The 13,498-nt window shown below is 38.8% G+C and overlaps 1 protein-coding gene across 5 annotated transcripts in view; it reads right to left on the bottom strand.

Annotated features, from left to right (window-relative positions):
- Positions 1-13,498, bottom strand: part of HSDL2 (hydroxysteroid dehydrogenase like 2) — a 60,711-nt gene that overhangs the window by 18,986 nt on the left and 28,227 nt on the right. For 3 of the 5 annotated variants that reach the window (XM_086315984.1, XM_086315981.1, XM_086315985.1), the window contains exons 6-7: positions 10,714-10,812; positions 1,314-1,508 (exon numbers count right to left, since the gene is read on the bottom strand). In XM_086315984.1, the coding sequence (XP_086172110.1) occupies positions 1,314-1,508; positions 10,714-10,812 (294 nt within the window). The remainder of the gene's footprint in view (positions 1-1,313; positions 1,509-10,713; positions 10,813-13,498) is intronic. The other 2 variants (XM_086315986.1, XM_086315983.1) reach the window with 1 other exon arrangement.

Here is a 13,498-nt window from a genome sequence, read left to right as displayed (position 1 = left end):
CAGTCTTTGTTATATCCTAACACTTAATTGTAGTAGATGATCATATTGTTTTCAATACAATATGATAGAATTTTTGATTTAAATTGAATTTAAAATTTTGTGTATAATGACAAGTTTTAAAACCTAAACTGACAGTTTCACTATACTAGAATCCAGAAGACCTGGGTATGGTTCAGGTTCTGACACTTACTAGCAGCTGACTGCTCTTAGGCAAAGGCTTAATCTCCTTGGAACCTCTTTCCACTACAAATATTAACTACTGAATACTCTGATTGTACCACAAGCCAGGCACTGTGCCAAGCACATGATATACATTTTTGCATTTAGTTCTTACAAAAATCCTGTGTAGAAGCTATCTTTCCCGTATTTTAACCGATAAAGAAAGTGAGGCTCAGAGGAAACAGGTGACCTGCCTAAGGCCGCCCCGCTAGTGAGCAGCTAAACAGAACTGGGAACTGGGTTGTCTCTTCCGAAACTCCACAATTCCTAATCTCTGCACAATACTGCTTCCTTCAAAGGACTGCTATGAAAGTTAAATAAACACTATATAAAAAAATGTTTTGTTAAACTATATAGAGCTACTTCATTCAATTTGTTTCAGACTGAAGAGACAGGGACAATACAAATAGAAACATGTGGTTTCTGTCACCAAGGAGCTCAACTTAATTACTAATATTTAAAATACACTTCTGCACAAATACAATTCCCATTTGGGACTATGATTGTCTATTATACATTATATTTTATATGTAAAGTAGAAATGCATTATCATCACTATCATCCCCTGTAGTTACAACAGGAAGAATTATTTTTGAACAAGGGGTCTTCTGAGAACTTCTCAAATCCCTGCCTGGTATGTGAGGCAGACCCTGTTCAGTCACCTTCACCATTCATCATGAAGCTACACTTAGACTGCACTTAAGAGATAACGGTTGGAAAGAGACAACAAAGTTTTTGTAAGAAACTTATCACTGAATCATCTGTACCATGTGCTTGAACAAAATCTCTACTATGTTATTTTAAGACCAACTTCAGAAACTATTTTTCATTTTTGGCTTTAAGATTTAGAAAGGGTTAGAAGCTGAGGGGACCTTTTCTGTATATCTGTTAAAAAGTCTTCGGGCTCACTTCTGTTTTCCCTTTCTCTTTTTTGAAAGTTGTGTTAGTCTGGGTCTTTCCCTTCCCTGGGAAGACAGTTTTTAAAAAGAGTGTATCAATGTTATAATCACATAAAACGTACACAAAACAGATGTATGTCCGTCGCAGACAACATGGACAAACACATCACTACTTTTTAAAACTAAATGCATTACCTGGTGTAACGGCATAGACATCAAAATTTTTTATTCCTTCTTCTTTTAAGATATTTTCATCGATAATAAAGTTGCCCGTAAAACTTTTTGGCTTTTTGAAAATGCAATATGCAGCATCTGCCATGATATCGACTTTTCTACATTGGCTTTCGACACCAGATCCTCCCAGCATATCCATAGCAGCAGTGTGTATGGCTGTAGAGAAAACAGACATACACGGACATAAGTTAAACTGAGTAACAGAACTGCGTGAGGAACAAGCAAGACAATTTATCTCTTTATAGCTCAGGTGATGAAAACATAGTCCAGAGAGCTTAAAGGATTTGCCAAATGTTTTACTGACATAACTAGGTAGACAACACGTTCCTTACTCTACACAACACTTCCTTATATAAGACTCCTTCATGAGACTCACAGCGAAATTAGATTGCTGATTAAGAATGCTCAAAGAATTTGCATACCGTTCTTGAGAGACAAGAAAGCCGGTGAGGAATACTAGCAAGAGCGCCGAACTGTAAATCAGGTCAGTGATATTTTTATGCCAACTACGCTGAGATTTTTGGCAGGCCACTTTAACATCTTTAGGCTTTGGTTTCCTGTCTCTAAAATATGGAGTCCCTTTCCTAAGCTTATTTTCTCTTTTCCCTCTACTAGAATAAAGAAACTTTATCTTTCTGGCTTATCACTGTATCCCTAGTGCCTAAAACAATGACAAGTATACCATAAACATTTGATAAATACTGGTTGGACTTGAGGGCCCTTTTACATCCAGATACTACTTTCATTTATGAAATACTAGAAAATAAGAGAAGGAAATAGAAAAAAAAGTGTTGTTTATTTTTTGACTGCACCTCACCTCACAGTTTTGTTCCCTGACCAGGGATGATGAATCCATGCCCCATCCAGGGGAAGCTCCGAGTCTTAACCACTGGACCATCAGGGAAGTCCCAAGGAAGAATGTTTAAACTATCTATAATCCTTCTCCCCAGAGAAAATTATTATTAATGTTTGCATATAATTTCCACTGTTTTCGGTGCATATGATTTTTAATTAATTAATTAATTTCTGGTTGCACTGAGTCTCACTGCTTGGTGCGGGCTTTCTCTAGTTGTGGCGAGTGAAGGCTAATCCTCCTTGCGGTGCAAGGGCGTCTCACTGCGGCGTCTTCTCTGCTTGCGGAGCACAGGTTCTAAGGCTCGCAGGCTCAGTAGCTGTGGCCCTCAGGCTTAGTTGCTCTGAGGCACATGGGATCTTCCTGGACCAGGGGTTGAACCCATATCTCCTGCACTGGCAGGTGGATACTTATACACTGTGCATCAGGGAAGTCCCATACATATAATTTTTAAATTATGTTTTTGTGAAGTAACCTGAAACTCTACCATTAATACTACATTATTAATTACGCACTGTCAAAGTTGTGAATAGTAACTTATCTCAATTTACATTTAAAGCAACGAAAATCAATTTGTTTAAATGTATTTTAGGCTTCAGTTTCTAGTAATTTAGATAAACGCCTCTCCATTCTACTGTTAAACCACCATTTGAAATCATTACTTACTGAAATAACCTATGTAATTCAGTCCACAAGATGAAAAGTTTGTAGTTTTTAAGAGCTACTGACTCTTCCTCATTCAACAGTTACTGAATGTCATTTAAAAAGGCAGGCACTACTGGGGGTACTGGGCACAGATGAGTGGGCAAAGCACACAAAGGCCCTACTTTCATGGCAATTACCTCCTAGCACACTTCCCTCTTTCAAAGCGTACACATGAACTTGGGGAATTTCTCAAGTGCACTGAATTAGAAGATACTTCACATTGTAACTAAAATTCCTTTTCTAGGAATATATTTTTTAACTTTACCAATAGTTCAAGAGCTCTGGCCTCACTCTTGAAGTGGTACCTTATGAATGAAAAATAGCAGCTAACATTTATGAAGTGTACCCTGTGCTGGGCATGCTGCTACATACTTTACATATATTATCTGAATGAATTCCACAAGGCATGCACCATTATTATCCTCATTTTACAGATGACAGTACTCAGGCACAGAGGGGTCAAGGAGCTAAGGTCCAAGGTTACAGGAGCTAGGATTCAAACAGCTGGCAGCTGGACTTCAGAGCCAGGCCCTTAGCCGCTATGTGATTAATGGGTCGTACTTTGTTAATCAACATTTGTAGAGTTCAGTTATCATCTTAGTCCTATAAACTCAAGAATTTTTCTATAAATATTTCAATACAGACAATGAGACCGTAGGCATACATACACACTCCACTCTGTGTACTATATTAATGGTATGCAAAGTCTTAAAAATGATTAAGAATATGTCATGTACGTGTGTGTGTGTATATTTACACACACATGCAATATAAGAATAAGGGATGGTTTCCCAAACAACCTATCATTACTTTAATTACTTTTCTATGGAAAATACAAACAAGGCATGAATAAACCCCCTAAATCAGGAAGTGAGCCATGCAGTTGCTCTCAACAAAAGTTTTGCAATGTCAACAGGCCAACCCAAGAGCTAATACAACTGACAATAAAAGCAGATTAATAACAGGATGAATCAAATCAAATTCCCTGATGATTTCTGGCAAAAAAAAAAAAGAAATCAAGATTTATAATGAAAGCTGATATGCCTTGGATCACAAGAATCCTAAAGCAACCCTGAAACTTAAGTCTTATTAAGCAATAACTGGAAAGTATGGCCCTCCTGATTATAGCTTGGTATATGAAAAAAAATTTATGTCTTCTAAGCACAAGAAATAATTTTAGTTTTGTTTCTTTTTTTAAAAAATACTTTACTGAAGAGATGAATACATATTTTAACCATTTTCAATCATATGTACATATATTTTAACCACTTTTTTGCTGGAGTGCATGCAAAATCGCTTCAGTTGTGTTCGACTCTTTGCAACTCTATGGACTGTAGCCTGCCAGGCTCCTTTGTCTATGGGATTCTCTAGGCAAGACTATTGGAGTGGGTTGCCGTGCCCTTCTCCAGGGGATCTTCCTGACCCAGGGATTGAACCCACATCTCTTACGTCTCCTGCACTGGCAGGCGTACTTCACCACCGGAGAAGCCCTTTTGATGGCGTAGGTGTGTGTTATTGGTTTTCTTTCAGATTAACCTTTTTTAAAAAAAATTAATTTATTTATTTTAATTGGAGGCTAATTACTTTACAATATTGTAGTGGTTTTTGCCGTACATTGACATGAATCAACCATAGGCACACATGTGTTCCCCATCCAAAACCCCACTCCCGCCTCCCTCCCTATCCCATCGCCCAGGGTCATCCCTTGGCACCAGCCCTGAGCATCCTGTATCATGCATCAAACCTGGACGGGCAATCTGCTTCACATATGATAATATACACGTTTCAATGCTACCCTCTCAAATCATCCCACCCTTGCCTTCTCCCACAGAGTCCAAAGACTGTTTTTTACATCTGTGTCTCTTTTGCTGTCTCGCATACAGGGTTATCATTACCATCTTTCTAAATTCCATATATATGCATTAGTATACTGTATTAGTGTTTTTCTTTCTGACTTACTTCACTCTGTGTAATAGGCTCCAGTTTCACCAACCTCATTAGAACTGATTCAAATGCATTCTTTTTAATGGCTGAGTAATACTCCATTGTGTATATGTACCACAGCTTTCTCATCCATTCATCTGCCAATGGACATCTAGGTTGCTTCCATGTCCTGGCTATTGTAAACAGTGCTGTGATGAACATTGGTGTACACGTGTCTCTTTCCCTTCTGGTTTCCTCAGTGTGTATGCCCAGCAGCAGGCTTGCTGTGTCGTATGGCAGTTCTATTTCCAGTTTTTTAAGGAATCTCCACACTGTTCTCCATAGAGGCCATACTAGTTTGAATTCCACCAACAGTGTACGAAGGTTCCCTTTTCTCCACACCCTCTCCAGCATTTATTGTTTGTAGACTCTGATAGCAGCCATTCTGACTGGCATGTGAGGGTACCTCATTGTGGTTTTGATTTGCATTTTTCTGATAATAAGTGATGTTGAGCATCTTTTCATGTGTTTGTTAGCCATCTGTACGTCTTCTCTGGAGAAATGTCTGTTTAGTCCTTTGGCCCATTTTTTGATTGGGTCATTTATTTTTCTGGAATTGAGCTGCAGGAGCTGCTTGTATATTTTTGAGATTGATTCTTTGTCAGTTGCTTCGTTTGGTAATATTTTCTCCCATTCTGAAGGCTCTTTTCTCCTTGCTTATAGTTTCCTTCGTTGTGCAAAAGCTTTTAAGTTTACTTAGGTCCCATTTGTATATTCTTAGTTTTATTTCAGATTAATCACTTTTAAGTGCACAATTCTTTGGCATTAAGTACATTCACAATGCAGTACATCACTGCCATCCATTCCCAAAACTTTTCAAAATATCTTTTAAAAAATTATCTCAATAAATTGGTTTATAATAGTATAGATGTTTCAGGTGTTTATATTTAGACTTCTGTATACACTACAGCATGCTAACCACCGAAAGTTTAGCTTCCATCCATTACCATACAGTTAATCCCCTTTACCGATTTCACCCTCCCCACACTTCCCCTCTGGTACCTGCTACTCTGTTCTCTGTATCTGCACATACACATATATTCTTGTATGTGCTCACTGAACCAAAGATACCATTGATTATCAAGTGTAACCACCAAGGAGAAAAAACCTGCCAGTTAAACTATAACACATCAACTATATATGAGCAACCTGGTATCAAAGATGTAAACCTGAAAACATGGGCATCTCAGAATCAAGGAAATATGGTATAAACTGCTTAACCTAGTTGATAAGTAGGTCCCTTGAAAATGGAAACCAGTTTTGGTTTTGGTTTCTAGTACCACAGAGGCCAGCTGCCACCTTGACCTCCCTGGTTAGCTGAGTTTTCATGTCTGGACCACGCTATATGGTCCAGAAAGAAAAGATGTGTCTTTTAAATAGAGGCCTCAGAAACCGCGAGGAGCCTGAACACCCTTTCAAATCCATTTTCAGTGTCTCCATCATAAATAATGCAATATTCTAGCTAGGTTTCCTGCCTCCTCTTTCCACAATCTTACAAGTTAGCCTATTCAGATGCTAAATTAAACTTCCTAAACCTCATCAACAAACCACTCCTCCTCTTTGCCTTCTGCTTATTATTGCTCTCCTGCCTCTAAAATTCTAAAGTGACTCTCTACTGAATACAGGTTAAAATTCAAGCTCCTAAACTTGGCAATCAAAACCCTTGGACTCAGTCTGTCCATCTCACCCACAACCGCACACCCACCCAACATCCAGGCCAATCCGAACTATTCGCCAGTCGCTCCAGTTCAGAGGGAAATAAAAAGTCCACACCCCATCATAGATACACCATAACACCTTCTTGCAGTTCCACCAAACATCCAGTATTTTCCCATACTTCAGACTCTGTTGTTCCCTCTGCCAAGAATGCCTTGTTCAGTTCTCCTTGTTAATTCCAACATCCTCAGTCTTATTTCAATTGTTTCATTAAAGGACCTCCCTTTCTGACTTTTCATCTGAGCTACATGGTCCTCTTGCTATGTTTCAAAAGTATCCTTTACATCATTCATCATGCCATGTAACATAAGGAGCATGACCGTAAATTCAATTCACTATATTATACAAGTCTAGGACCCAAACGATACCAAGGGTTCCAAGATGTCAAGTAAACCTTCTATTAATAAAATGAACATCTCAACTAAAGCAAAGATCTAGGCAGTGAGCTGATTTCTCCTGCCAATCCTGATAATGTCCTTCACATTCCAAGTCATACAATATTCTTCCCCTTTCTTATATAAACCTTTTATTTGGAATGTCTGTTATGGACCTACATGGAAACTAATCATACTGCCTTCATTCATTCATCAATATCAATATTTATTGAACGTCTGTAATGATGATAACCAAATGGACAAAACAGATACTATATCTTTAAGAAGCTTTTCTAGCAAGAAAGACATTAAACGACTATTGTTATTGTTATCAGTAATTTAAATTCAAATGCTGTAAGTGATGTGAAGGAGATGTAGATACTAACTTTCTGACTCTATCAACTTTAACAGCAAACAGCAGTGATTAAGGCAGGGAGAGGAAGCTGAGAAAGGATGAGAGAAGGAAAAGAAGCTGAAAAAAAGAGGCAAAGAAAAGTCCAAGTTTTAAACTGTTTTACTGTGATTCACAATAAGTAACAGTTCTTATGAGCAAGACTAAAAACACATAATACCTACACATAAACACTCATAAACATATGCATGTTTCATTTATATAGGATATTCATATATAAGTTTTAAAGTTTACCAAAAAACACTATTACAATGTGAAATGCTCTCTAATATTCTCTATTTCAATTAAAAATAAAATGAAACAACAGCAAAATTCTGGCTGCTATCCACTAAATCAATTTCACAATCCACCAAATTGATTTCATGCCTCACTAAATTGATTTCATGACTCACCAGTGAGTCTTCACATGTAGTTTGAAAATATCGTAGAAGCAGTTTTTTCACTCTCATCTTTTGCCTGATTGCAACAAATACCATTCTCTAGAAAATCTTAAAAGAATTTTGTCTGCTAGAGTAACATAAGGGAAATGAAGAAGCAATAAATCATGGTTCTGATACCCTGGTAGATTAGGAAATAAAGGAATCTTGGTCAAACTGGCAGATGGAATATTAAAACAAAAATTGATTCCTCATAAAAAAAAGTTAAAAATAGAACTGCCACATGATCCAGCAATTTCACTTCTGGGTATTTACCCAAAGAAAATGAAAACACCAATTCAAAAATATTTATGCATACCCATGTTCACTGCAGCATTACTTACAATAACCCAGATATGGAAGCAACCTAAAAGGCCATCAATAGATAAATAAGATGTGGTTATATATAATACATACATACACAATGGAACACTACTCAGCCATTAAAAAAATGAAATCTTGCTACCTGTGACAACATGGATGGATTTAGAGCATATTATGCTAAATGAAATGTCAGACAGAGGAAGACAAATATCATATGGTTTCACTTATGTGTGGAATCTGAAAAACAAAATAAATGAACAAAACAAAATGAAAACAGACAGATACAAACAGGTGGCTGCCAGAGGAGAGTGGGGTACAGGGTGGGGCAAAATAGCTGAAAGTGATGAAGAGAGACAGACCTCCAGTTATAAAATAATAAACCACAGGAATATAACATGTAGCATAAGGAATATGGTGAATGTTAGTGTAATAGCTTTGCATGGGGACAGATGGTTACTAGACTTATCACAGTGATCAGTTCACCACGTACGCAAGCATCAAGTGCCAATGTTGCACACCTGCAACTACCGTAAAACTGTAAATCAGCCGTGTTGCTGCTTTGTAGTCACCAGGTTGTGTCCGACCTTTTTGCGACCCCACGGACTGTAGCCCGTCAGGCTCCTCTGTCCATGGGATTTCCCAGACAAGAATACTGGAGTGGGTTGCATTTCCTTCTCCAGGGTATTTTCCCAACCCAGGGATCAATCCTGCATCTCCTGCATTGGCAGGCGGATTCTTTACCACTGAACCACCAGGGAAGCCCTACATCAACTACACTTCACATAAAAACCTTTTTTTTTAAATTCCTGGAGTTCTTATTAGAAAACAAAGATGGTGATGAGAGAGCTGGGTGCAATGGCTAAATTTTCCTGACAGTTACATTAGCAACATATCCCAGGGCTCCATAAATTCTGCCCCACAGCCTCCTGTTCTCTCAGCTTCAATACCATAGACCATTAGGCCTCTCACCAGTGCCAGGGCTGAGGAAATGTCCTCACCTGCACACAGTAGATGGGAAGTGAAAGAAACCCCTCCTTTGTTCCTAAGCTACGACTCTGGGTACAGTCCACACTGCTGTACGTGGCAGTTCCATTCAAGAGCACCTCTAGGGCCATTATAATTTGCCAAAATACTAAATTAAATGTTCTTTTGCAGACAGCTCTATCAACTGACTCATTTACGAGCTGAAAAGGCCAAAGAGGTGTCCACTGAACCCTGCACAATGTCTGCCCCATGGCAACTGTCCACTAGGTATTCGTTGAGTGATGAATGAACAAAGAAAACAATGCCAGAAGGAAGAAGAATGGGAATAAACAATATCAAGGTCCTTAGAAGATATAGGAATACATTAAATGACCCAATGGGGAGAATCAGGAAAATCCTGTATTGACCCTAAGGAGATTCCCTAGAAAGGGGTCACACTAACTTACATGTTGGAGTTCTGATGTTAGTGCAACAAAGGTTCTGTTGATTTTTTTTTTAAGTGAAATGAAAAAGTGATTCCCACTATGTTTTCTCTTTTTCATACTTTTGTGGGGTAGGATTGTCATTTAGAGTGAAGAAAATAAAAGAGGTTAAGGTTTTCATAGGCACTATTAAATATATGAAAAAAAGGTAGAATAAGAATAGTTTTTTTTCTTTTTCTTCCTTTAAGTTGTTCTGATATATAAGTGGAGGATAAGTAGGACAAGCCTTCCCTTTCTGTCATTTTCCTCCCCTCATGTTTACACAACATGTTCCCTAACCTGCAAGCCATCAGCTTCCACTGTACATTTAACTCAAAAGCTGCATACAAAGCCCAGCCATAGGCAGGTTACCCTGTCACCCAAAGGGGATCCAGACACTCTGTGAACTCAGAACTTATGTGAAAGTACAGAAAAGTCAGCTTCTCATAAAGGAAAAAGACAAATCAGTAAGAGTACAACAAAGTAAAGAAGCATTTTCTGGGATGTGTGAGGAGACAATAAAAGTAACTGCAAGAGAATCTGCAGAATTTAAGGTACCAAAGACAAGGGTGGAAAAAAGGTTAGGGAAGTGCAGCTGGCTTCCTATGGGCTTTTATGAGACTCTTCCAGCGTTAGTGTTTCTAGTACAGCAACCATGTAGTCAAATAGAAGGACTGAAAAGGGTCCTTCATATACAATAAAAAGCTGAACTTGTTTCCAGACATACTGAGGTTTCCTTTTGATGATCTACTCATTTGCACCCACCCCACCCACCCAGTACTCTTGCCTGGAAAACCCCATGGATGGAGGAGCCTGGTGGGCTGCAGTCCATGGGGTCGCTAAGTCGGACATGACTGAGCAACTTCACTTTCACTTGTCACTTCCATGCATTGGAGAAGGAAATGGCAACCCACTCCAGTGTTCTTGCCTGGAGAATCCCAGGGACAGCAGAGCCTGGTGGGCTGCCGTCTATGGGGTTGCACAGAGTTGGACACGACTGAAGCGATTTAGCGGTAGCAGCACCCACCCGAGAGTGTCTAAGTGTGTCTAAGTGTCTAAGAGTGTCTAAGTGTCTAAGTGTCTAAGGCAGTAAATGAGAATCCAACAAATGGGTTTCTTTCATAAGTACATACCTGTTTTAGGCCACAATGCATTGACTGCAATTTCACCTTTAAATTCTTCTGCCATTCCAAGTACACACATAGACATACCATATTTAGCAATAGTGTAAGCTGAAAGAAACCATCAAGAATTTAATTAGGAAACAAATTAATTTGTGAGTATAAATAACCAATTTCCTTCTATTACTGTTTTTCCTTGATACATTTTTCAGAATTATTTAATATTTATATTAGTACAAAAACTTTGGGCTTGCCTGGTAGCTCAGACGGTAAAGCATCTGCCTACAACGCGGGAGACCCAGGTTCGATCCCTGGGTAGGGGAGATCCCCTGGAGAAGGAAATAGCAACCCACTCCAGTATTCATGCCTGGAAAACCTCATGGACCGAGGATCCTGGTGGGCTACAGTCCATGGGGTCACAAAGAGACGGACACGACTGAGCAACTTCACTTCTTCATTTCACAAAAACTTTTAATGTACTATTTTTAAAAGAACAGTTTTCTATGTAAATAATTTTATATATATCAGGGATGAACTACTTTAACATATTTCCATCCTAGTAATTGTTTAAAAAAAAAGAGGCAGTAATAAACTTTTATTCCTCTGAATATTATGGGGATAAATTACATTATTGTTTCTTTTTTTATCCTTTTTTCAATGAAACTGGCCATTTAAAGGAAAACTGCTGTTGCTGCTGCTGCTAAGTCGCTTCAGTCATGTCCGACTCTGTGCGACCCCATAGACGGCAGCCCACCAGGCTCCCCTGTCCCTGGGATTCTCCAGGCAAGAACACTGGAGTGGGTTGCCATTTCCTTCTCCAATGCATGAAAGGGAAAAGGGAAAGTGACACGACTCTTAGCGACCCCATGGACTGCAGCCTACCACACTCCTCCGTCCATGGGATTTTCCTGGCAAGACTACTTCTAGTAAAACATAAACAAAAGGTTGCAAATTCATTTAACGGAGTCAATTAAAACAGAACTTGTTTTAGTTTTGTTCTGTGGGTTCTTATTCCAAATGTCCTCCTTTCCAAATTTTATGGAATTATGTTGAAATAAGGAGTAAGTATATGATACAATAAACTCAAAGGAGGCACCTGTACATAAATCTTGTTATTTAGCACAGTTACTTCTTTTTTTTTTTTAAGGGTTTTATTTTTATTTTTTTTTAATTTTTAAACTTTACAATATTGTATTGGTTTTGCCAAATATCTAAATGAATCCGCCACAGGTATACATGTGTTCCCCATCCTGAACCCTTCCCCCTCCTCCCTCCCCATACCATCCCTCTGGGTCGTCCCAGTGCACCAGCCCCAAGCATCCAGTATCGTGCATGGAACCTGGACTGGCGACTTGTTCCATATATGATATTATACGTATTTCAATGCCATTCTCCCAAATCATCCCACCCTCTCCCTCTCCCACAGAGTCCAAAAGACTGTTCTATACATCAGTGTCTCTTTTGCTGTCTCGTATACAGGGTTATTGTTACCATCTTTCTAAATTCCATATATATGCATTAGTATATTGTATTGGTGTTTTTCTTTCTGGCTTACTTCACTCTGTGTAATAGGCTCCAGTTTCATCCACCTCATTAGAACTGATTCAAATGTATTCTTTTTAATGGCTGAGTAATACTCCATTGTGTATATGTACCACTGCTTTCTTATCCATTCATCTGCTGATGGACATCTAGGTTGCTTCCATGTCCTGGCTATTATAAACAGTGCTGCGATGAACACTGGGGTACACGTGTCTCTTTCCCTTCTGGTTTCCTCAGTGTGTATGCCCAGCAGTGGGATTGCTGGATCATAAGGCAGTTCTATTTCCAGTTTTTTAAGGAATCTCCACACCGTTCTCCATAGTGGCTGTACTAGTTTGCATTCCCACCAACAGTGTAAGAGGGTTCCCTTTTCTCCACACCCTCTCCAGCATTTATTGCTTGTAGACTTTTGGATCGCAGCCATTCTGACTGGCGTGAAATGGTACCTCATAGTGGTTTTGATTTGCATTTCTCTGATAATGAGTGATATTGAGCATCTTTTCATGTGTTTGTTAGCCATCTGTATGTCTTCTTTGGAGAAATGTCTATTTAGTTCTTTGGCCCATTTTTTGATTAGGTCATTTATTTTTCTGGAATTAAGCTGTAGGAGTTGCTTGTATATTTTTGAGATTAGTGGTTTGTCATTTGCTTCATTTGTTACTATTTTCTCCCATTCTGAAGGCTGTCTTTTCACCTTGCTTATAGTTTCCTTTGTTGTGCAGAAGCTTTTAAGTTTAATTAGGTCCCATTTGTTTATTTTTGCTTTGATTTCCAATATTCTGGGAGGTGGGTCATAGAGGATCCTGCTGTGATGTATGTCGGAGAGTGTTTTGCTTATGTTCTCCTCCAGGAGTTTTTTAATTTCTGGTCTTATGTTTCGATCTTTAATCCATTTTGAGTTTATTTTTGTGTATGGTGTTAGAAGGTGCTCTAGTTTCATTCTTTTACAAGTGGTTGACCAGTTTTCCCAGCACCACTTGTTAAAGAGATTGTCTTTAATCCATTGTATATTCTTGCCTCCTTTGTCAAAGATAAGGTGTCCATATGTGCGTGGATTTATCTCTGGGCTTTCTATTTTGTTCCATTGATCTATATTTCTGTCTTTGTAGCACAGTTACTTCAGTCATGTCTGACTCTTTGCAACTCTATGGACTATAACCTGCCAGGCTCCTCTGTCCATGGGATTCTCCAGGCAAGAATACTGGAGTGGGTTGCCATGCCCTCTTCCAGGGGACCTTCCTGACCCAGAGATCGA

This window comes from Bos grunniens, chromosome 8 (assembly GCF_055505025.1).
Source record: "Bos grunniens cultivar Pamir isolate PY7600 chromosome 8, Bosgru_T2T1.0, whole genome shotgun sequence".
NCBI lineage: Eukaryota > Metazoa > Chordata > Mammalia > Artiodactyla > Bovidae > Bos > Bos grunniens.
Note: the sequence above shows the minus strand (reverse complement) of the source record. Positions and strands in the feature narration are given on the sequence as shown.